General features: G+C 36.8%; 2 protein-coding genes across 2 annotated transcripts; one reads left to right on the top strand and one right to left on the bottom strand.

The window, feature by feature from the left end:
* Positions 1–4,171: 4,171 nt before the first annotated feature.
* On the top strand, positions 4,172–6,295 carry LOC144571459 (acyl transferase 7-like). Its single transcript, XM_078320744.1, has 2 exons — positions 4,172–4,753; positions 5,322–6,295. Exons 1-2 carry the CDS (start codon positions 4,328–4,330, stop codon positions 6,153–6,155), a joined length of 1,260 nt encoding a protein of 419 aa, XP_078176870.1. The 5' UTR covers positions 4,172–4,327; the 3' UTR covers positions 6,156–6,295.
* A 3,824-nt stretch (positions 6,296–10,119) lies between these two features.
* On the bottom strand, positions 10,120–16,691 carry LOC144571372 (uncharacterized). Its single transcript, XM_078320644.1, has 5 exons — positions 16,536–16,691; positions 13,894–15,546; positions 13,109–13,229; positions 12,032–12,091; positions 10,120–11,400 (listed from the first exon to the last, which is right to left on the bottom strand). Exons 2-5 carry the CDS (start codon positions 15,483–15,485, stop codon positions 10,357–10,359), a joined length of 2,817 nt encoding a protein of 938 aa, XP_078176770.1. The 5' UTR covers positions 15,486–15,546; positions 16,536–16,691; the 3' UTR covers positions 10,120–10,356.
* Between the last annotated feature and the right edge of the window lie 6,148 nt (positions 16,692–22,839).

Genomic DNA, 22,839 nt, shown 5'->3' with positions numbered 1-22,839 from the left:
TCAATATACTTCAGTATGAAAATACTATTTTTAGTCTGTTTTTTTATCAATGAAATTGTTAGTGTGCATTTAAAACCACTAACCTTAAAAAACACTGTTTTTAGAATTAAAATGATAGTAACATTTAAAAAAATATATATCTCAAATATTCAATTTTCAATATGGTGAGTTGTGAAATTTGTAAGTTTCATGGATTTTCTTGCCCAAAACTTTTATTTTTACCATTAAAAAACCTATTGTGAAAAAAAAATTTTAATACGGCCGCAACATGATTTTGTGGACAAAAATAGATTGCTCGCAACGACAAGTTGAGGGCAACACTTTTTTTTTCAGCAAGGGCCTTATTTCAAGTTGAAAATCAAAGATGGTGCAAAAAAAAAGTTGTTTGGCCGTAACTGCAAGTTGCGGACACTCTATTTCTATATGCAACTTGAAGTTGTGGCCGTGTCAAAAATAAAATTTCTCGGATTTTGTAGTTTTTTTGTTTACCTGTTTTTTAAGGTTAAAAAAAAAATCGGTTTACTTGCAACATCTTTTTGCGGCATTTACGTTTATTTTATAACGATTTATCAATATAAAAGCTTCATAAGCATTCTACAGAGGATCCATATGATGATGATTTATATAATCATAATGTTGAAATTTTAATCAATGTAAAAACTTCTATATAGAAGAAGAAGAATTTGGAAAACAAGAATTTTATCAATTTCTTGATCATCTTTCTTACACTTACAGAGACCCCTATTTATAGGGAATCAGAGATCCTATTACATAAACTAACCACAGTTAAGTTTCCTAATTATGGTTCTAACAACCATAATTAGGTTGTTACAGTAACTAACTAAGTCTCTGATGCTTCTATCAAGTGTTGACCGCTGCTTGTGTCATCTGTTATTGATTGACCAGTGTTCTGTTTAGTCTCGGACTGGACCACTCCATTACATGTGTTATTACAATGATTTGTCAAGTGATATAGACACACCTGGATGTAGGGCTTTTACAGACCTATATTTTGCGGCATTTACGTTTATTTTGTCGTGGACTTTGTAGGGATAAAGAGACATTTATATAGATGCAATGCATGGCATATCCATGTCCAAACAACACATCCTGATGTCCGAATCGTCAATAATTTAAAATTCTTGTGTCCGACACCATTTGTGTCTGTGTTACCGTGTAACACAGGTCGATGAATAATTTGTTTTGACAAATATATTGGACTATTAGGAGAAAGTTTTGGTGGTTTTACTTCCACCAGTTGCTTTGTAGTTTTTTTAATTTCAAGTGATTTTCCGAGAAAGAACTGTTAAACAATTTGTAATTAATAATCCTCCGAGCTCCACTCAAGATTTATCCTGCTGTTTTTTTTCAATCAACAACGAAATTGCCAAAGAAACAGGAAGCAAGAGGCATAAGTTATTTTATTTGTTCCTTTATGAAATTTTTGGGGGTCCTTTTCCTTTCATCTGGCTTCAAATCAAGCAACAGCAGGATGGTTTTTTTTTTTTTCACACTCTTCTTTGTTAATTTTTTTTTTCATTATTTTGCTTCAAACAGAGCGAAAGACGTAATTTTCACTGCTTTTTTTTTTTTCTTTTTCTTCTATATTTGAAATGAAAATATCATTCATCAGCATGTTTACACAATTCTATGCTCAAATTTTATCTCGAAATTGAGGGGTTTTCTATATATTTTACAAAATGAAATCAAAATTTTAAATTATGGAGGTCAAATATAAATAAATGTCAACTTATATAAATTCTTTCTACTATAAATAGAGATTAATTTTACACTCCCTATAATATTTTACTCTAAACTATATATAAAATTAGATACAATTACAAAAATTAAAAAAAAAAATAGAACAATTAACTCCACTCCTTTCAAGTGGTTCCACCTCTCTTATCATATTATATTTTGGTAAACAATTGCTTATGAAACAGATCTGTCTGTTAGAAAAGATTCTTTAAACCAACTAGTATCTTTTTTAAAAAATACGAAGAAAAATGTTGTGTCACATGATTTATTATTTATTAGAAAAAATACTTGCTCTTCCATAAGATATTTCAATTTAATCAGGGATGCATCATGCATGTTGGACCCAGCCAATGTATATAATATTCAGATTCCTGTGGCCTTCTTCATGTATGCTAACACATGCAATGCCATTGACCATAGACCAGATCATGCTTGATTCGCTTTTAGTGGAGAACACTAAAAAAATATGTTTTTCAATTTGCATTGACATTTTTTAAAGTAGAAAGAACAACTTTTTATTTTTATTTTTATTTTTATTTTTAGTACTACCTGTTAGACTATTTGAAAACATAGAAATAAAATGTGTTTTCAAGGTATACAATCAAAATCTGCATAAAATTTGATTTACTTAATTATTTCCTTGGTGGTTTATTGAGTAGGACATAAGAAGTTTAAGAAGAAGGTGCAGGAAGAGACAAAAGAGTGGATGTCTAATGAAGAAGTCGTGGATGCAATTTTTTTGCGTGTGATTCTGCCAGGGAAAGAGGATAACATATCCTTTCAGCAAATCGAAGACTTCCAATCAAGAGAGCTCTTAAAAACATAAAATAGTGCGTGTAGACCTTCAGTAGTAGGGCTGGCAAAAAAATTCGAGGTTTGTGATTCGATTCGGGTTTGATTCGAGTTTAATTCGATTTGAAATGGGTTCGAATTGAAACGAACCCAACTAGGTTCGGTTCGGAATTAATTCAAACCTAGCCTGGTTCGATCGAAATAGGTTCGTGATTTTTTTGTGGTTCGAATCTCATAAAATCATCGGCTATCCATTTACCTGATGAAATTAAAATCTAAGATAGAGAGTCATAATTTAACTTAGCCGACACTCCCCCGCTCTCAAATCTCAATAACCTAGTTCTCTCTCCACCTCTCCCTAACTCACTCTCTCTCTAGCTCTAAAATCTAGCCGACGCTCTCGGCGACTGGCTGTCTCTCCGGCTGTCACTCCTCTCTCCAGCCTAGATGATTGTCTCTCCTCTCTCTTCGGTCGTCTCTCATAGTTCATACCAGGAAAGCCGTCTTTGGTGTATTTTTTCATGAACAATTTTTCAACTTAAAAACATTTATTTCATAGTTCATACCGGTAAAAGGAAGCCATGAGAATTTTGTCCCGTGAGAAAAAATTAATGTATAAACTACCGATATAACTAGGGCTGATAAAAAATAATTTAGTTCGTGATTCGATTCGGGTTCGATTCGAAAAATGTGTAGTTCGCAATTAATTCGATTCGAAATGGGTTCGGTTCGAAACGAATCAAACCAGGTTCGGTTCGAAATTAATTCAAACCAAACTCAAACCTAAGATAAGTTCGGTTCGGTTCGGTTCGTTGCCACCCCTAGTCAGTAGGGATATTTTCTAGTATTTTGGATTTTGCGTATTAAAACAATATAGTCCTTGTAATTGTATTTTGTGGTAGTTAACTATATGTAGCTGAAAGACATGTTAAGTGCTCTCTATGGATGATCTTTTTGTAACCTCAAACTTTGTTTCTTTGTCCTAATGAAATTGAACTTGGGCCTTTTTAACAAAAAAGGAAAGAAATACGAAACCTTTTTAAGGAACAAAAAGAAACATTTATAATAAAAACATTTTAATGCACTAGTATTTATAATCTATTTTTCTTTCTTGAATTGATCTTGTAAATTTATAATATAGAGCTAATAATGCATCCGACTCTTTTTTCTACACAATACTTCACTGGGAAGGGCACAGAAAACCCTGAATCGCTCATGGCCGAGTCGTCGGACCTTTTCTTGATGATTTAGTCAATACTCGATGACGGAGGATAATTACCGGGTCTCCGCCCGACGCACATGATCTGATGACCTGACTAGGATCCGATTCCGATGCCACCTCCTCCGATAGTATGTTGATAATCGCTAGCACTATAGCAGGGTCCAGTCGAACCAAACCAGTTCAACTAGCGTGCTTCCTCCCACCTGTCTTCAATTATCATCTCCATTCCTTCAAAACTGGATACTTCCTCAAAAGAGCTTATTCAGCTAAAAAAATGGCGCCTCTTGTTATGATGACTTGAGAACAACTCATCCAAACAGCGTCATCTAGTAACCTTCTTAAATCCTAACCCTTGCTCGACCCGTACTATAAATACCCACTCCATCGTTCCACTCTTTCAAACTCACCTGTGAAGTCTGTCTGTAAATAAATTCTCTGTCCCCAGCTGTATACGCACCAAAGATTTCTGGAAAAGGGTTCCCAAATTTAAAAAAAAAAAAAAAAAAAAAACAGAGAGAGAGAGAGGAGCACACTTCTACACACTTCCCGGCGACTATGGCGACCAGCACCGCAGTGCAGAGACTATCTCAGAAGCTAGTAGGCCCCGCCAGTCAGACGCCCTCGGGCCTCCTCCCCCTCTCTTGGCTCGACCGGTATCCGACCCAGCGGGCCCTGATCGAGTCGCTACACGTGTTCAAGCATGGCGTCAACCCTTCGGCAGTGATCGAGTGCGCAGTAGCCGAGGCGCTAGTGCCGTACTACCCCATCGCCGGGAGGCTTGTTGAGGATGGCGCCGATGGGCAGCTGTCGATCGACTGTACCAGTGAAGGTGTCTGGTTTATAAAGGCCAAGGCCGAGTGTACATTGAAGGATGTTGATTATTTGGAGTATCCGTTGATGATACCGAAGGATGAGCTGCTGCCACATCCCTCGCCTCTGTTGTCCCGATCCGAGGAGGATTCATTGATTTTGCTAGTTCAGGTAATTTCGAATTCTTTTTTGGGCTTATGTGACATTTGGTTTTGGAATGAAATTTACATGGGATGGTATTTTGTTTTATCAAATCAAATTTGCACGATAGTTTTACAAGTTGGTAGGTAGAACGCTTGGTGTAGGATATGATTTGGTTTCGATTTTCAACCTAGTACACAATAATTCAGAGAAAAATGATTTGACAAGTTCAAGCTTCCGTATTTGACATGACAATTTCAATTTGGAACTCATATATAAAAAATTCAAAATTCATTGTTTTGGTTCTATAATTTAACCGATCTAGAGTCTGATGACAATAGAAGTCGCAAGAACAAAATTTTGCGCAAATAAGCGTAAATATTACATGTAGTAGGCGTTTAACAGTGAAAGGTCAAGCTTATTTTTATTTCCTTTGGCTGACGCAAAAAGCTTCTCTTTCTAGATCTTGACCAAATAAACGCGTAAACATTAAATGGGAGGATTGCTAAAAGAACAAAATTAATACCATTTACTCTGAACAAAAATAATAAAAAGTTGAAAGTATTACAATAACAAAACGTGTTACTATATATTTCAGGTAACTGAGTTTGCATGTGGAGGCTTCGTGGTGGGTTACCGATTCAGCCATGCAGCGGCCGACGGGCCTGGTGCGGCCCAGTTCATGTCGGCAGTTGGAGAATTGGCCAGAGGCAAGCCAAACCTATCCATTGAACCGGCCTGGTGCCGCGAGTGCATACCAAATCCACCTAATGCCCCCATTGGTGAGCTACCCCAGCCGTCCGATCTGCGCTTGGAGTACCTTGCAATGGACATCTCGGCTGAGTACATCAACCATTTCAAGAACCAATTTCTAGATGAAACCAAACTCCGCTGCTCCGCATTTGATGTGTTGATTGCCAAGGCCTGGCAGAGCCGAACCCGAGCCATTGGATTTGCCCCTGATACACAGATTCATCTCTGTTTTGCTATGAATGCCAGATCTGTTCTGCATGAAAAGTTATCGATCGGGTTTTATGGCAACTGTTATTACATCATGAGGGTGTCGGCAAGTGCTGAAGTAATTGCTAACTCATCAATTGTTGAGATTGTCAAGTTGATCAAAGAAGGTAAGAAGACCCTTCCTTTGGAGTTCAATAAGTGGGGCAAGGGGGAGCTTTCCGGGGACCCGTATCAGATCACATCGGATTATAAGACGCTTCTAGTGTCAGATTGGACGAGGTTGGGATTTGCTGAGGTGGACTACGGGTGGGGCCAGCCATTCCACGTGGTACCATTAACTAACTTGGACTACATTGCCACATGTATATTGGTGCGACCGTCGGTGGATAAACCTGGCTCACGGCTGATCACCCAGTGTGTGGTGCCGGGTTGCGTCAGTGCGTTTCACGAAGGAATGATGAGCTTGGATTAGTTCTAGAGTTGAAGTTGATTATTTTATTTTTTTTCCCTGAAAGAAGAATAATTCTCTTATTAGTAGTGATTGGTTTGTTTTAGCTAGATGAATGGAGATGGCTATTATGATACCGTAGAGATTCATTGTAGATTAGTAAACTAAATGTATATTTTGGATATATTATTTAAATTTGATTATTGTAAGAAGAACATTTTTACAACGAAGGAAAAAAAAACCCCAATTCTGGAATTCAGTTATCTTCTTGTTCTCCGTCATCTATTTTTGTTCTCATTTTAAATGTTTCGTTTCATAAAGATTAAATAAATTATTGCATACAAGAACAACTTAGGGTTGGCGAATAGGGGTGTCAATGGTACCTTTTTATAGCCGTTTACCCGACCCGTATCGTATTCGATAAGGCGGGTATGGGTAATTTTTTTTTTTTTTGTTAGCTTATTGGGTATGGGTATGGATAAGAATTTTTTTTCGTTAAATAAATGAGTAAGAATATGGGTAATGACTATTTCGTACCCGTTACCTTATAGGGTAATTATAAAATCCAAATATATATTCAATTCAATTTTCAACCCACTTAAATGTATATTTAATTCAATTTCTAACCCACTTAAATGTATATTTGTGTTTTTGAATTTTTATTCTTTATAAAAAAATAATTTAGTTGGAATTGATTGCACATTTATTTTATTTTTTATTAGAAATGCAATTATATATGTGTTAAAATGAATGAGTTTTTGATGTTTAATTTGTAAAATATAATAAAACTAATTATTATACTAGTATTATCCGTTATTCACCCGCTACCATTTCGTTATCCGATAATATTAACAGGTAATGGTAGGGTAGAGTAAGATCAATTTTTAATGGGTATGAATAAGATATGAGTAAGATCAATTTTAATGGGTATGGATATGAAAATGTCTCCCCACGTGACCCGTACCGTACCCATTGACACCCTTCGCGAAGTTGGAGAATAAAGATTAAAGTAGTAGGAGTCTTTGAGGCAGGTTAGAAGGTGCGCTCATTAAGTCTTGGTCCCTGTATCTCTTCTGATGAAGGCGTTTTTGTTCTGGGTCATTAATTATATGTTTCGTAACCCGCTTCGCGAAGAAACACGAGAGATATAGTTTGGTGGGAGGCCACATTCAACGCTTGCGTGCCTTCACAGCTCACACGCATTCTCACAAGCCCAATAGACAAATGCGCTAGAGCCTAGAAGTTTGGATCAAAAGTGAAGCACGTGACTAATTAATTAGTTACTTACTTAACAGGCGCGCAATATTATAAGTTTATAACCCATTAACAGGGGGGGAAAAAAAATGGTAAAACGTTATACAGACCAAAAATAAAAATTGGCAAAATTTACTGGTTAGAAACTGAGAATCATATATATATCTCAAAATTATGATAATAAGAGTTGGTGAGATTGACCAAGTGGTTGGATAGGTAGGCAAGCTAACGGTAAGCTTTCTGGTAAACAAAAAAAGCAATGGAAAAACATAAGAGAGAGACAGAGAGAGAGAGGAATAGTATTAAAAATTGAAAAGAATTCATGATTCTTACTTTTCTTTTGAGCAAAGAACAAATTCGTGATGCAAAGGTGCCAACGACTTCTATCAAAAGAAAAGAAAAAAAATAAGTAGCTATCAGTGGGGCCCAGACACGGAGATAAAGAGAAGGGGCTTCCTCACAACGACTTAAAATACTTTTTAACAAAGCGTGCTGTATTATGTGTGTTTAAGGTCAAGTACTCAATTATAATAACAGTATACATGGACTTCCTCATAATTATCAAGTATTTAAGTTTTTTATATATTTTAAATGTTTTTATTGACCTACTGATTTTTTTCTTTCAGAGAAATTTAGAAGGGATAAATGTATTTATTGTCAAACAAATAAGAGTCGGTGATTGATTGTAGCAAATTGCTTTCAGAGAAATTAGATATGATATAATAGATGATTTTGTTAAGATAACAAAAAAATAGATGGATCTCAGTTCTCTTCAATTAATGACAACTATTCCAATATTATTTGGCGAACGTATGTAATTGATTTTGGAGTATTTTATCTAGCATTACAATATCATGTATATTTTAAATATGATATATCTGTAATTGAAAAACCTTTCGTTTTGATTAAAATTGTTAAGAATACTCGCATATCCTTAAATAATTTATTTTGATTAAAATACTTTTTTTATCATATATCTATTCACTTATCTGATGATAAAATTGTACTAATGTTTATGTAATTAAAAGTTTGAATATAAACAGTGGAATTTTTCTCAGCGGAAATTTAAATACAATTTTTGCGGAGAGTTGGAGAAGTCGTATGTGTATGTGTATTTTTTTTCTTTCCCTAAGATGCTGACAGTAGTTATTAATTAATTTGATTGGTACAAGTACGTTTATTTGCAAGCGTTGACTAAATAAAATGTGAACATTACTTGAATAATCAATTTGCTAAAATGCCACCGACAGCATGCTAAAAGAGAAAAACTAATTTTGATCATTTATTTTAATTTTATAGAACTTCTATTATTTTTCTCATTTAATTGATTCGTACGTATTAATTCAAATTACTAAAATAATAAACTAATCTTTTATGCTAGCTACTAATCTCATTTCACTCGTAAATAATTTCAATTTTTATTAAAATAGTGGAGTAAATTGTGAATTTTTTATAATTTTTTCAGCACTCATGCAGTTACATATAACACATTTTTTCTCAGAAATAATTATTTCAAAATTATTTTCTCGGCGTATTAGAGTTAAATAGAGTTTGTAGATCCTTAGACACTGGTGATGTCAATGGCTGATTTTAATTCATGTATCACTGTTATGGAAAAAAAAAATAGTTGACGAGATCTGACAATACAATACTATACATCAATTTCATTTCGTGCTTAATTTGAATTTCAAATTGGTATAGGGATCCAATTAATTTCCGTGACGAAAAATTAAATGAATTAAAATCAATCCACCGTTATTATATGTTGAAGTTGGGTTACCTCCCATGAAATTTACCGAAAAGTCAATAGTAAAATGGTAGCACTTTATTTTTTTTTTCACTTAACAATTTTTGTTGGGGACATTGAATGATAATTAAAAGCTATTGAAGTCATATGTATAAATAATGCCAGACAAAAATATTGGCCTGGGTTTCAGGTCTTGTTTGGTACTTTGGATATTACTATGTTCTTGTTTTTCCTAAAAACCGGAGATGATTTAAGAACCTTACTTGAAAGAAGAAACATTCTAATAATTTGTGGGGTCTTTCATGCAAATTTAGACGAATAAAAAATAAGTGTCACTTGGTTTAACTTGGGCGTTCTTTACTTCTTTTTGCGTACATTCCTGAATATATTCGGGAGCAAGGTTTGATTAGCACATTTGTTCGTACATACAAACGCTAGTCTGGTTATATTGAATAACAAAACAGTTATTTTTAATTCATAAAAAATGCAATCATGACCGTATATGTTAATATCAAATTAGTCACCTTTAACAACAAAATTATTTTAATGCCTTTTCAATTATAGTTTCCAAGACGTGTCTGTTGATAGCATACAAACTTAGCGACTTGCATACAATCATCCATCCAACACACTCTAAAAATTGTAATTATACAAGTTGAAAGGAAAATATAAAACATAAAAATAGACAAGCGTTTCCAACAATAATATAACAATCTTAATTTTTTTATAATTATATATTAAAAGCAAATTAGGTGTACAATACATGTTTCTTATTTAAAAGAAGTAGCCACTAAAAACATTTAGAAGTAGACTAGAGATGGACATTTAAGAGTGAATTAAAAAATATTTTCCTCAATAAAAAATATCCGGATCCAGAAATTCTTCCAACTAGAAACAAATAACTTCGTCATGTGGCAAGTTCAGAATAGCAGGCAACATCTGCAATTTGTTTTCTAAAGATTACGTTAATACTATATGTAGCGGAGGTTTGCTATAAAATAAAAAAATGAAAATGAAAAACCATACAGATGTTAAGCGGCCAGCATCCATCAACCTTTCTCAATCACGCATCTCCACTAGGAGAACTTTATCACAATAATAATTTACAGTGCCAGACCCCCAAAAGTACTAGCAAAACAAACAAAAATGAGAGAGAACTGTAACCACTACAAGAAAAGAGGAAAGAAGGAATAAAACCTAGAAAAAAAATTACAAAACTAAAAACTAAGCACCTCTATTCCCTTGGAAATCAGGTCTCCACCCCGTATTTGGCATTCTATACCCCAATTGGGAAGGTGGTTGCACCATTTCTACCTGACCAGGCCCCCCTTGACCCCACCACTGGCTAGTGGCTTGATAGTTAGGTTGTAAATTGATGGCAGGTCTTAAAGTAGGCTGAGGAAGAATAGGCTCTTGTGATGGCTGTATAATTTGTTGACTTGGTGCAACGTACTGGGTAGCCTGAATAGGTGGTATATTTTGTGTGGTATGCATGTTATGTGATGGAATTCGGGGTTGAGACGGTAAAGAGTTAACATGTAATCGATTTTCCTGGTTAGGGTTCCATTCAGGGAAATCATCATCATCATCATCATCATTAGCATTCCATGGCTTTGTCTCAATAGTTGGTTTCTTAAAACTAACACCAGTACCAGCTCCAGGAGAACCACTACCAGTCCCATGACCATATTTTTGTATCAATTCCCTAATTTTCTGTACCGGCCTTACACTGGAAACACCTTTGTTAGCATTTTTAGCAGCACTGCCAAAATCAAACTCAGGAAGATCATCATCATAATTCCTAATAGTATTATTATTATTACTATTATTATCAGCCCTATTAACCATGTGACCAAATCCAGGAGGCACATCACCATCATCATCATCATCATCATCACAGTTAATATTACTTGGTGCATGTTTAACAGGGTCACGTGTTGAGAAAGATGATCTACTAGGTCTGGGAGAGTTGATATTTATAACTTGTTCTTTTCTTCTATTGTTGTTATTAGATTTTTTGTTGGTGGTGCTCGGTTGGTTGTGATGGGAATGGGACCTAGGTGATATGGTTGTCACAAGAGGTCGCCGCCACACAACCACACCAATTAAGCTGATGGTGGATGCTTTCAGATTGTCAGAATGCTCTTTTGGAAGAAGCTGAGTAAACATCTCTAGCATTTTTTCATTGGTTGGGCTGAGGTACAGCTCCACGCCAGGGCTTGGTTCGGCAAACCCAACTCTTGCATCAGCAATATACGACTCAATGATCTGCATTAAGCAGGGAACAAGAGATCAGATAGGGAAAGAGAGTGGGAAATGATTCTCACTGTCATATAATAAACAACAATAAATGATCAAAACTAAAACATGGAGTAGAACTAGGATGCTCTTAAGCACCGAGCCCTTAGTGAGTTGAACTCTAAAATCTATTGGATTGATTTCAAACGACGAATCCAAAACATTTGATACCGATCTCTTTCACGAGCGATGCATTTACATGTCAAATTTATAAATTTTCAAATTAATTTAGTACAAAATCAAGCGGTCAAAATGATGAAATGAACGAATTTGTTAACTTATAAACCTTCTATTTTTGACTGCTTCGCTTTATATTACATTAAGTCGAAAATTTATAAATTTGACATGTAAACACATCACTTGCGAAGTAGATTTGGTTTCAACGACTTGGATTTGTTCTTTGAATTCATTCCGATAGGTTTCAGAGTTTAAGATCACCAAGGACGTGGTGAACTTAAAAAGTACCCTAGTTCTATACCCTCTCTTTGCCTTATTTCACTTGGGGATATTGTTTTCAAAAAAGTAAAATAAAAAATATATATATTACTGTGAGGTCACTTGCATGTATACAACAAGTATAATGAGGGGAGAGGTCACAAACCTCTGACAGATTCTGTCGGCCACTTTCCATGGATCCCTGCTTCCATTTGATTTCAACGATCTGACAAAAAGCAAATCATTTAAAAAGTATTTTATAAATAAATTAAAAGATATCTAGTTTCAGACTTCCTGGTACTTGGTGCAAAGCACAAGCAGTTTGCGGAATAATGGCCAATATTACCCCATTTACATGTTAGCGACTAACACTCAACAATTTAGAGTCGTTGAACAACGACCATATATTGATCATACAAATTCTTTTACAAACCAGCTCATTAAATCTCATTGGGTGTGATCATACTTTCACCTCTAACCCAAAGAGTGCTCGTCACATTTGAGGTAAATTTTGTTAATACTAAGCAAACTGTCTCTAGTACCACAGGCCCAACAGTTGTACACAAAGGATCTCAAACTATGTCCAGTGTTGATTTGAACTGTCACAACTGTTAGGTATTAAACACAACCATCAGAAATAGCCATTCATGTCAGTCATCTAAACATTAAAACAAAAACAAAATTTCATATGTTTTTTGGAATTTATTTACTATTTTATCAGATAAGAGATAGAGATGCAGAGCAGGTGTGGAATTTGGTCATAATTATCATGAAAACTTGGACAGCTGCCGAAAATTATAGTCACGACTGCTTAACATTGCTCTTTTTCCTCAGTCATTAAGGGTTTTGCACAGATGACTTAAAAATCTTAGGCCATTCATTCAGACCTCCAAAACTGAAATATGATTGCATTAGGCCGAGGGTCTTGTGCTACTCATGCTCAGCTCTAAAAAGTTTCTTTTCTTTCAAATAAATTTAATTTCACCTAAACTTAAGAGTTCTATTTTGGTCTATACAAGAGCAGATGATACTAAAGCCTGACAGTCATTGGAACGAAGAGACATGTATCATAGTACGATATTATGCTGGCATATGTTCCAGCATAATCCAATAATTACCATGTAGAGCTTCTGTGCAAAACCCTTAATGAACCACTTCATAATTTACATTAATGGATTGAACAGGTTCATAAATCTGACAGATATTACTCTAGCATAAGACTATATCACAGAAAGGAAATTACCATAATTGCACGGGTGCGAGATAAAGGAAGTTCTTTAAGGAACTTCTCAAACAGCTCAAGGCGAACTCTTCCCTTGATCTCAATAAATCCCGGCCATTCCTTCATAGAAGGCTTCTCACCACTGTAAAAAAAAAAGTGCTTGTCATTTGGCCTCATACTGGGTATATATATCTTTAAGAAGATGCATTATACTGGATTAGTAAGTACCAGTTTGTAGTTTAGCACATATTTAGTACTGGCATTTAAATGTATGTTATAATGTTGAATGGTAATTTGCAACATGTTGTATCTGAGCTTTGCAGTGTTGAGATGGAATTTTTACAGGACATATAAATGCCCAGTGCTTTGATTGTTTATTCATTCACTTATTATTTACACAATTCAACTTTAATATACTGGTTATCTTGCTTAATGTTTTTTATGCATTAATATGTAAGCTATAGTCTGCAGAGTACAAAAAGGAACCAAATTTACATGATTGCACCTCAATGATGAAACCAAAGATACAAGAAATTTGGACAAAAACATAGCTTAAACTCAGATGTGCAAATCCTTCAACTCAGTGTGATCATCATGAAAGCAAGAAAAAAATGAAACTCAATTATAATGCTGATAGATTGTCATTCGGTTTCGTCATGTATAAACAAGTCCATTTCAACTCAGATGTGCAAATCCTTCGACTCAGTGTGATCATCATGAAAGCAAGAAAAAATGAAACTCAATTTAAAATGCTGATAGATTGCTATTCTGTTTCGTCATGTATAAACAAGTCCACTTGCAACTACCTTTTGTAAAAAGCAACAACACTTGCAAGTGACGAGACATTCAACTGTACCACCCCTTCCCACAATGCCTCCCCATGCTCCCCAGTAATTTTCCCACTTGACACCTCCAGTTTATTGGCAACGGGTTCTAATTTCACTGCACTTTCATCCAAGGAAGCAACCTTACCCTCCTTATCCTCCTTACTGTCCATAGGATCTAAGGTTTCCGCCTCACCAGTACTCCCCTGTTTGACATTTCCCAATGCCTCCCCAGAAGGCACTCGTTCATTCTTCACACCTGAGTGGACACCACTTTTCTCTTCTTTTACAATAGATGGCTTTGTTTGTGCTAATGCAAGTGCCTGTGCCGCTGCCTCCTCTGAGTTAATACCGAGGTCGATAAAAGGGGGCTCTGAATCGAGATCCTTCATAAACTCATCCAATGTAACTACCGGTGAGAGATGATCCACGTCCACAAATCCGTCCCCCATGATTTCCAGCATCAAGTCTGGCGTCTCATCTTCTGCCTTAACATCCTTAACGGGCTGCTCAACCCGACCTGTACTGGCCCCCACACTGGCACCAGCTTTAATCTCAGCATCAAGGGGAGCCCACGAGGAGTCCTTCTCCTCCTCAATCACCACAAACTCCCCCTTATGTGTTTTCTTGACCCGTTTTCTCATGTCCACATCAGCATCTGGTAAAACAATAGCCTGAGCCATCAATTCAGCCTTGGCTTGACGCCACTCTGACAATTCTTTTGATGCCAGCTCCTCAGCTGACATCAAACAAAGTTTCTCAGGTTTAATATCCCCTGACAATACCCTGACTCTTAATTCTGGGTTACTCTGATCCTTTAAATTGAACGAAAGAGAACGACCTTTCTCTCTGTACTTTTTGTTGACCCCACCAAAGTGGCGAAACAGCTCAGCTTCAATTTTTATTGCTAGGATCTTCTCATCCTCACGGGGTGCCTTCAACATGTTGCCATCAGAGGTATTTCGTGAATTTTCAGCCCACGAAAGCCCATTTCCCTGCAACAGCTCATCTACCATGGATTCACAATCATTCGGTGCTTCCTCTTTTTTCAGGTTTGCTATTTCTTCTCCATTTTGTTGTTGAGGGCCCTCTGATGTCTTTTCTCCAGATGAGACAGAGAGTGCCGCAGCAAGATGTTCTCTCATCCTGGATCTTACTGATTCTGTATCATTGGCAGATTGGGCCTTTGGAGATACCTCAACCTGCTGTATTGATCGCTTATTAGAAGCTTTAGAAACACCCTTTGTCGCTGTCAGCCTTGGAGACACCTCCATTTGGGGTAACTTCTTGTTCGAAGTAGGGTTATTCGGAGTATTTGGAGGTCTTTCAGGTCTTAGCAGGTTTGGATTTTGGGATTGCACAGCTACAGACTCCCACGGCATTAAAATGCGAGATGGAGCATTAAAAGGTCTGACAGTTAGAGAAGCAGGGTTGGTGCTGTTGGGTTGATTAGGATTTAATGCCAAATTTGTGGATGTAAAAAAGGGAAGTTGATTGTCTGACGAGGTTAACTGCTGTGACGGAGACAAGCCACTCGGAAGGGCACTTGTTTGTCCAGGCTTGGACAACTCCATTTAACAAGGAGCTTCTGCACAGGGCCACTTCTATTATTTTGTATTGTTACGTGATGATCCCCTGCATTTAAAAAGATAGATGTTATCATTGCCAAGGTGAATATACAATAGCTAGAGTGTCTTCCTTTTAAATACTGGAAAAAACAATAACTACAAACTAAAAAAAGCGCATGCAAAATTATTTTCCAGGTACATTATAATCTACTCTACACCATGAAATTCTCATCAGAGATTGTTCGGAAAGAATTGAAGAATACATGTTTTGAAAATTACAATCTTGCTACTCAATACAAATCAGAAGATATTATAAAAGATTGACTTCAGACTTATTTCAATCCAAACAACATCTGAGAGAGTTTTGCTAAGGTGCGCTACTGAACTAAAAACTTTCTTTAAAATATTTGTTACTAACAAAAATGAAATGAACTTAGAATAATTTGATAAAACACTTCTATTCAGCCTTATACTGCAAAAGAATTTTTCACCTAATCATAATTCCGTAACTTATTTCATAGAAAAACTATATTACATACTATTGCTCCATAAACCCTAAATCCCAAGTTTGCACAAAAATGCCAAAAACCCTGAATCCCAGTTCTCTGCCAAGAAGAACTTACAGATATGCCGTATCTTATAACAAATCTATCAGCATACATACGGCTACATGATTTCTGTGCAAGGCTGCAAGCGCAAATCCAGGGTAAAGACCACTAAAACCCAAGAAATTGGGAGTTAAAGCCCATCTTTCTGATAGAAAAGAAAAAAACTAAAACCTGAGAAATCTACATGCCAAAAGGATGAAAACTATATATCAGTGACTTCTCTCCCAATCGACAAATATCCCTTTTAAACCCACACCCTACCACATCACGAATGGCGCCCGAGCAAACACGTACAAAGATAATTTAGAAGTCAACAGATAACGAACTATCGAACTATCAGCAAATAAAATTAGGGCATCGAACACAGGAAACCCTAGAAACAATTTACCGAAATCGGCGAACAAAAGAAAGGAGTAATAGGATCGAAAACATAATGGTAATAGATTACCTGAAGAGAAATCGCAGGATAAATCAAGCGGTTCAACCCCAAGCTCGGTGTAGGAATCGATAGAAGGGGGGTGAAAGACGGCGCGACTGGTTAGCACGGGATAGGGGTGAAGGGAGCGAAGGATAGAGAATAAACCGCTTTGCTTAGAGTCGCTTTATATGGCTATTTTTTTATCAGTGCCCCCTCTAAAACGTCAAATATGATATTTTCTAAAAATATCTTATATGTCCAAAAATAAATGGAAAATGTTATCCAAAAGTGCTCTCAATTTAAAATTTACCGTTTTGAGGGTTGAGGCTTTAGATCATTGTTTCAGAAGAACTCTCGTCCCTTTTTTTTTTGGACGTGATATGAGTACCCGCATTCTCATCCCTCAATTATCCCTCCAATTTTATTTGTTCAATCTCATCCACATTTCTCATGATCTATAAAGAATTTTGCGAATCTAAAACCACGAACGTCTTCTACGTAATTTTATCTTTCAAATGAGATCCATGATAACATACTTTCGAGCTCGTCATCACACAAGTATTTATACCTCGTCATTTAAGTATTTATACTTAGTATTTTTCACATATGACACTGCTGACATTTAAAAGTATTAATATCAAGTATTACAAGTATTTATACATATGCATGGAAGTATTTATACCTATGTGGTCAACTATTTTTGTTAGAGAAAGGTTGACGCAGGGACGATTAAGAAAATGTGATGCGGAGATGCGAGGTCCACGATTAGGGATAAAATACTTACAAGTATAGGTATAAATATTTGCACGATGAGGTATAAATACTTGCACAATGAGGTATAAATACTTGTGTGACGATGAATCCGAAAGTACGTCATTATGGATCTCATTTGAAAGAAAAAATTGCATAGAATACGTTCATGATTTTAGATTCGCAAAATTCCTCATAGAACGTGAGAAATATGGAAGATATTGAAAAAAAAAATTCACATCTAAAAACGTGTATGATTCTTCTCCCATGTAGTATGAGTGGTCCATCTATATAGTTATATCAAGTTAGACATGCAAGTATTAATTTATTATCTTCCAAGTATTTATACCCATGAATTTAATTAAACTTAGAATATCACAATGTTGTGAATAAATTTAATTAAACTAGTTAGTTAAGTTAGTTTATGGGAAGTTAAAATCTGTTTAAGAGATGGGGGTACAATGCGGGTACTGGAGTGTGGGGATTGAAATAATAATTATTTTTTTTTAGTTACCACCCCAATAAATCAGAATTAAATTAATACTACCCATTAATTCTGAATTCAGATTCCGCCACGTTCACAGATTGAATCCGCTCACGGATTCCGAACCTGTTCGCGTACTGAGCCTGCGGAACGATCCTCTTGCAGCTAGGGCCTGCGCACCGACCCGTTCGCACCCTTAATCTGCGCACGTGTTGGGTTTAGGCTATATACGCAGCAAATCAGTTTTGTCTTCCATTTCTCCACTCATTCTTCACCAAGGCTACTGCATAGGTGCGTTTTTTTACCTTTTCATCCTTTTAAAAAAAAATTATATTTTGTAGTATTTTTTAATTTAGTGCATTATTTTGTAATATTAGATTCATTCAACCAATTATGATTGGGATTGCTTGTTATTTTGGTGGTGAAGTATTACAAGGACCAAATGGCGCTTATTATAGCCACCAAATGCCGAAAATGTTCAATATCGGCTTAGGTTTGGATTTTAGAGGTATAAATAGGGAAGTGTACCAACAACTCGGTATTGACCACTGTAATTATGAACTGGTAATTACCGTAAGGATCAATATTGGCCAAGGCAACCAAACCTGGTTCCAACAGCTACGGGTACAAGACGATAGCAGTTGGGACTTATATGTCCAAATGACAATAAATATGACCACTCATTTCAAGTTCCTAGAGTTATATGTGGTAGCCAACCCCAAACAAAACCCTAGACATAACTCTAGACAGAATACCATACAATTCTTGCAATTGACTCAGGGTTTGGGGCTCGAGCAATCTGTAACGAGTCCTAGCCGGGTCCCATCTGTAGCAGGTCCTAGTCGGGCCCCATGTGTAGCGGGCCCTAGTAGGGTCCAATCTGACAGGGGTCGATCTCAGATTCCATCCTCGTCCTCTAGCCGAGTCCAATCTGAAAGGGACCGATCTGAAACCCCATAACGGCTTTATTATGCTGACAATACGGACGAGGATCCTGAAGAAAGGGAGGCAGAGGCTAATTGGGATGATAATGGGGACGGTGGGGTATCAAATCACAGTGATGAGGATATTGGTATTCCTATGCTTGGTAGACAAAAGTGGCCTATATTGGGTCGTGGGAAAAGACATCCGTTTGAGCAACTTCATGACACATCAGGGTTTGAAGAGGCTGATAGCTCTTTTTTTGTGACTTGTGAGGCATGTTTGTTAATTTATATTTAATTTTAATTTAATTATTAAATTGTTGTTATTAAATTGATGTTGTTTAATTTTTGTTATTTCTTTTGTAAATTAAAAGGGAGAAAGACATGAATTGTCTGAGGGGATGACATATGACAGCAATGATAAGATGAAAGATACAATTAACCACTGGCACATCAAACAAAATAGGGAGATAAAAAATACACACAGCGATACCACCAGGCTGAGGTACAAGTGTGTTAGCGCCCGGTGCAGGTGGGCGTTGGTTGCGAGGGCTACAGGCTTTGGTAATACTTGGGCCATCACGAAGAATGTGGCTAAGCACACATGTCACGCATCGGCATCCAGGTTAGATCATGCACAGTTGACGTCCGCTATGGTCGCCAAGTGTATAAAATTGTCATTGGAAAAAAATGCTAATATTTCTATCTGGGCAGTCGCTGACTTATGCGCTGAAAGGTACGAGGGCATCATTCCAAAGTACAACAAATTATGGCATGGTAGAGAGTTAGCAATTGCTCGAGCCTTTGGTAGTTGGGAGGTGTCTTACGGGCTGATTGTCCCTTTGTTGGAGCCAATAAAAAGGTCAAATCTGGGAACCCAATATAAAATTGTTTCAAAGCCAGGGTATCATTTTTTCATGAGAGCAGCATGGGCATGGGGACCATGTATTGCCGCAGTCGGTCACCTCAGACCCGTCATCAATATCGATGCTTGTTTCTTGTCTGGCAGATACAGGGGTAAGCTGTTAATTGTAACCGGATATGATGCAAAGAACCAGTTAATCCCGTTAGCATTTGGACTGGTAGAGAACGAGGATTTTGAGAATTGGGGATGGTTCATGAAGTGGGTGCGGGAGTTTGTAATTGGGCGAAATAGATACATGTGTGTGGTATTTGACTGACACAAGGGCATAAAAAGGTGTTTATTCAAGATGAATTGGGTTGGTGTGAGGAGAAAGGGGAGTGTGCTCACCGCTACTGCTCTCAACATGTGTTTGAGAATTTTTGGAAAACACAATAAGGATAAGGTAGCTTCCACTTTTTTCAAGGTTATGGTTAAAAAGAAAAAGAGAAGAAGGTTGCAATAAGGACTTGAAGCAATCGGGAGGTGAAATCCTACTTGGTTGGCTTATTTGGATACATGTGAAAATATTATGAAAATGACGAGGAAAAACCGCCTAAGCCATGGAAGGTGTATCAAGCTATGGATGATGGATCTCGTTGGAAAATAATGACTAGCAACGGTTCTGAATCGCTCAACCATGTCTTCAAAACTTCTCGCAGGTTTGTATGTTGTAATCCTCCTATTTTTATTATCATTTTCTTCATTTAATTGTAATTTTTAATTCTCGTAGGTTACTAGTTGTCGCAATCATTGAGGAGACATTCTACAAGTGTGTCAGCTGGTTTGTTCAAATAAGAGAGACGGTTGTACAATTCCAAGTAGTAGGTCAGCTTTTTTCCACTCGCGTACGTAAGAAGCTGGATAAGCACATTGAGAAGACTAAAAAAATGTCAACGCTTGCATTCGGCCATCATGGAGAGTTTATGATGACCTCACATGGCGAAAATATTAATTTTGACATGGAGAATGGCAGATGGGTGCATACGTCTAGCAATTGCAAGTACAAGGTAATTCTGAAGAACGACCATGAGGTGGAATGTCTGTGCCAGAAGCCTCAGATGGTTGGAATACCATGTGTTCATGTGATGGCGGTGTGTCGTTTAAGGTAAAATGATGTTTTATTTAATTTGAAACTTCATATTAGGGATGGTATTACTTACTAATGTGTTAACATTATAGGAACTTGAATTCAAATGACTTCGTCAATTATTATTACAACATTCAAACACTCATCGACACATGGAGTGGTGAATTTCATGTGTATGACAATCAATGTGATTGGCCGGTGCACGAAGGAGATCTCTTAGTTCCAGAGCATCGGTTATTGAAGTTGGGTAGGAGACGGCACAACCGGATCCAAATGTGGATGGATGTATTGGAAGGATGACGAAGGGGTCATTGAACCAGTAGAGAAACTCTCGAGAGGAATGCGAGAAGAAGAATGGATGCGAGAGGGAATACGCAATAGGGTAAGTTTTAAAAAATCAATAATTTTGATGAATTAACAATTGCTTTAACATATATATTTTTTCATTGCAGTTTTATCGTTCAAGAGGTGGTGATTTTAGCCGGGAATTTGTATGTTAATTTTTATTGTAGTAGAACTTATGTGTTTTTTTTATCCGAACTTATGTGTATTTTTATTGTAGTAGAACTTATGTTTTTTTTTAAGTCGAAGTGATTAGTTTGAATGATGTAGAACTCATGTTTTGTTCGAAGTCGAATTTTAAGAAATGTAGTAGCAGACGTAATAAGGTCATAAAAGACAAGCATAAACCAAATAAAAGTCAAAATAACATGATAACTAAATAACAGTCCGAATAACTAAATAACTACACAAAAGTCAACTAAATAACTACATAAAAGTCTGGATAACATATATAACAGTCAACTACTTGGTCGGTGGTGTGTACGGCTCCTTTCTAGTTTTATGTCTCTTACCGCGCCCCAACTCCTCTTCTTCTGAGTCTTCTTCCTCCTCAATCTCTGAACCTAAGAAACTGAAAGGCGACGTATACTGCCGCGATGGCTGTGGTGGGGTCTCCTCTGGTATCTGTCCAAACAAAACCTCCTCAGATGAGCCAGGAACTAACGAAGGACCGAAAATAGAAGCTACAACAGTCTCTGCTGCGGATGGAACTATCTTCGTCTGGTACACTGCTGCACTGTCCTCTGGTGGTGGCTCATCCTGTGTGTAAAACTGAGGAGAGAAGTAATCCTGAGTGTATATGGTACCACCGTACGTCGAACTCAAAATCCTACAATGGCTAAGTCTGGTCCCACTTCTGCGATGGCTGAGTCTGCTCGAACCAGGGCTCATAATCGTACTGAGTAGATGTCGTGTCGCGTGGTACATGAAGCGGCTTCTTATTGATCTCTAACATCTGACCGAACATGTACACCGTAAATGCATAATTTTTCTGATACCACTGGCGATACTGCTGGTCCCATTCCTTAAAAGCATAAATCTGATACATATCAGGAACCATGTCATCCGGACTCATAGCCTCCAGTCGCTGTACGTGCTCGGCGTGCTCCGCCCGCCAATCCTTCATCACCGTACTGCATAACGGTTGGTGAATATCATACTAGGCATCCTTTGTGATAGGATCCGGGACTGGAAAATACTAGGTCATACCAAACTGTCTCATTACCCGTCCAGGATAATAATGCTCAACAACCTGGTAGTAGATAAGCGGTACCTGCAAATATCTTCATAATCTAAGTTTCAATTTTAAACTACAATATGTTTATGAAATTGTAAACTAGAAAATAAAAAAATAACTCGCACCTGAGCAAACCAGTATTCTCGCTCGCGACTATAGATCGAAGGAAGTTTTGTGAGGAAAGATTAAGGTTCTTCATCTTCTTCAAAAATCTTAATGTGAAAATCACACGACCTCTGATATCTCCATATTATATCTAAATTACGGCCCTGATTTACACTGAAACCTGTGCTTTAAAGCCTATAAATGTGGACTTTTTACTTGTATTTCGATGAAATGTGGTACTGCTATGCTTTGTTTGGTATTTTGCAGGAAAAAGGGCGAAAAACTGGATCTGACTACTTTTCATACGGTCCGTATGACATTTTGTACGGACCGTACAAGATCTGCCCAACCACACAGAAGGTTCCACAACAGAGGCACAAAGTCTCCGAGTCAAAGCACAGGCATACGGTCCGTACCGAATCCAGTTGTAAATGTATTTTGAACATTGATTTTGATACATAAGACAATGTTGTAATATTTTGATAAAATAAATAATATTTTG

This window comes from Carex rostrata, chromosome 19 (assembly GCF_964058835.1).
Source record: "Carex rostrata chromosome 19, lpCarRost1.2, whole genome shotgun sequence".
NCBI classification, from domain to species: domain Eukaryota; kingdom Viridiplantae; phylum Streptophyta; class Magnoliopsida; order Poales; family Cyperaceae; genus Carex; species Carex rostrata.
This window is presented reverse-complemented; position numbering and strand designations above follow the sequence as displayed.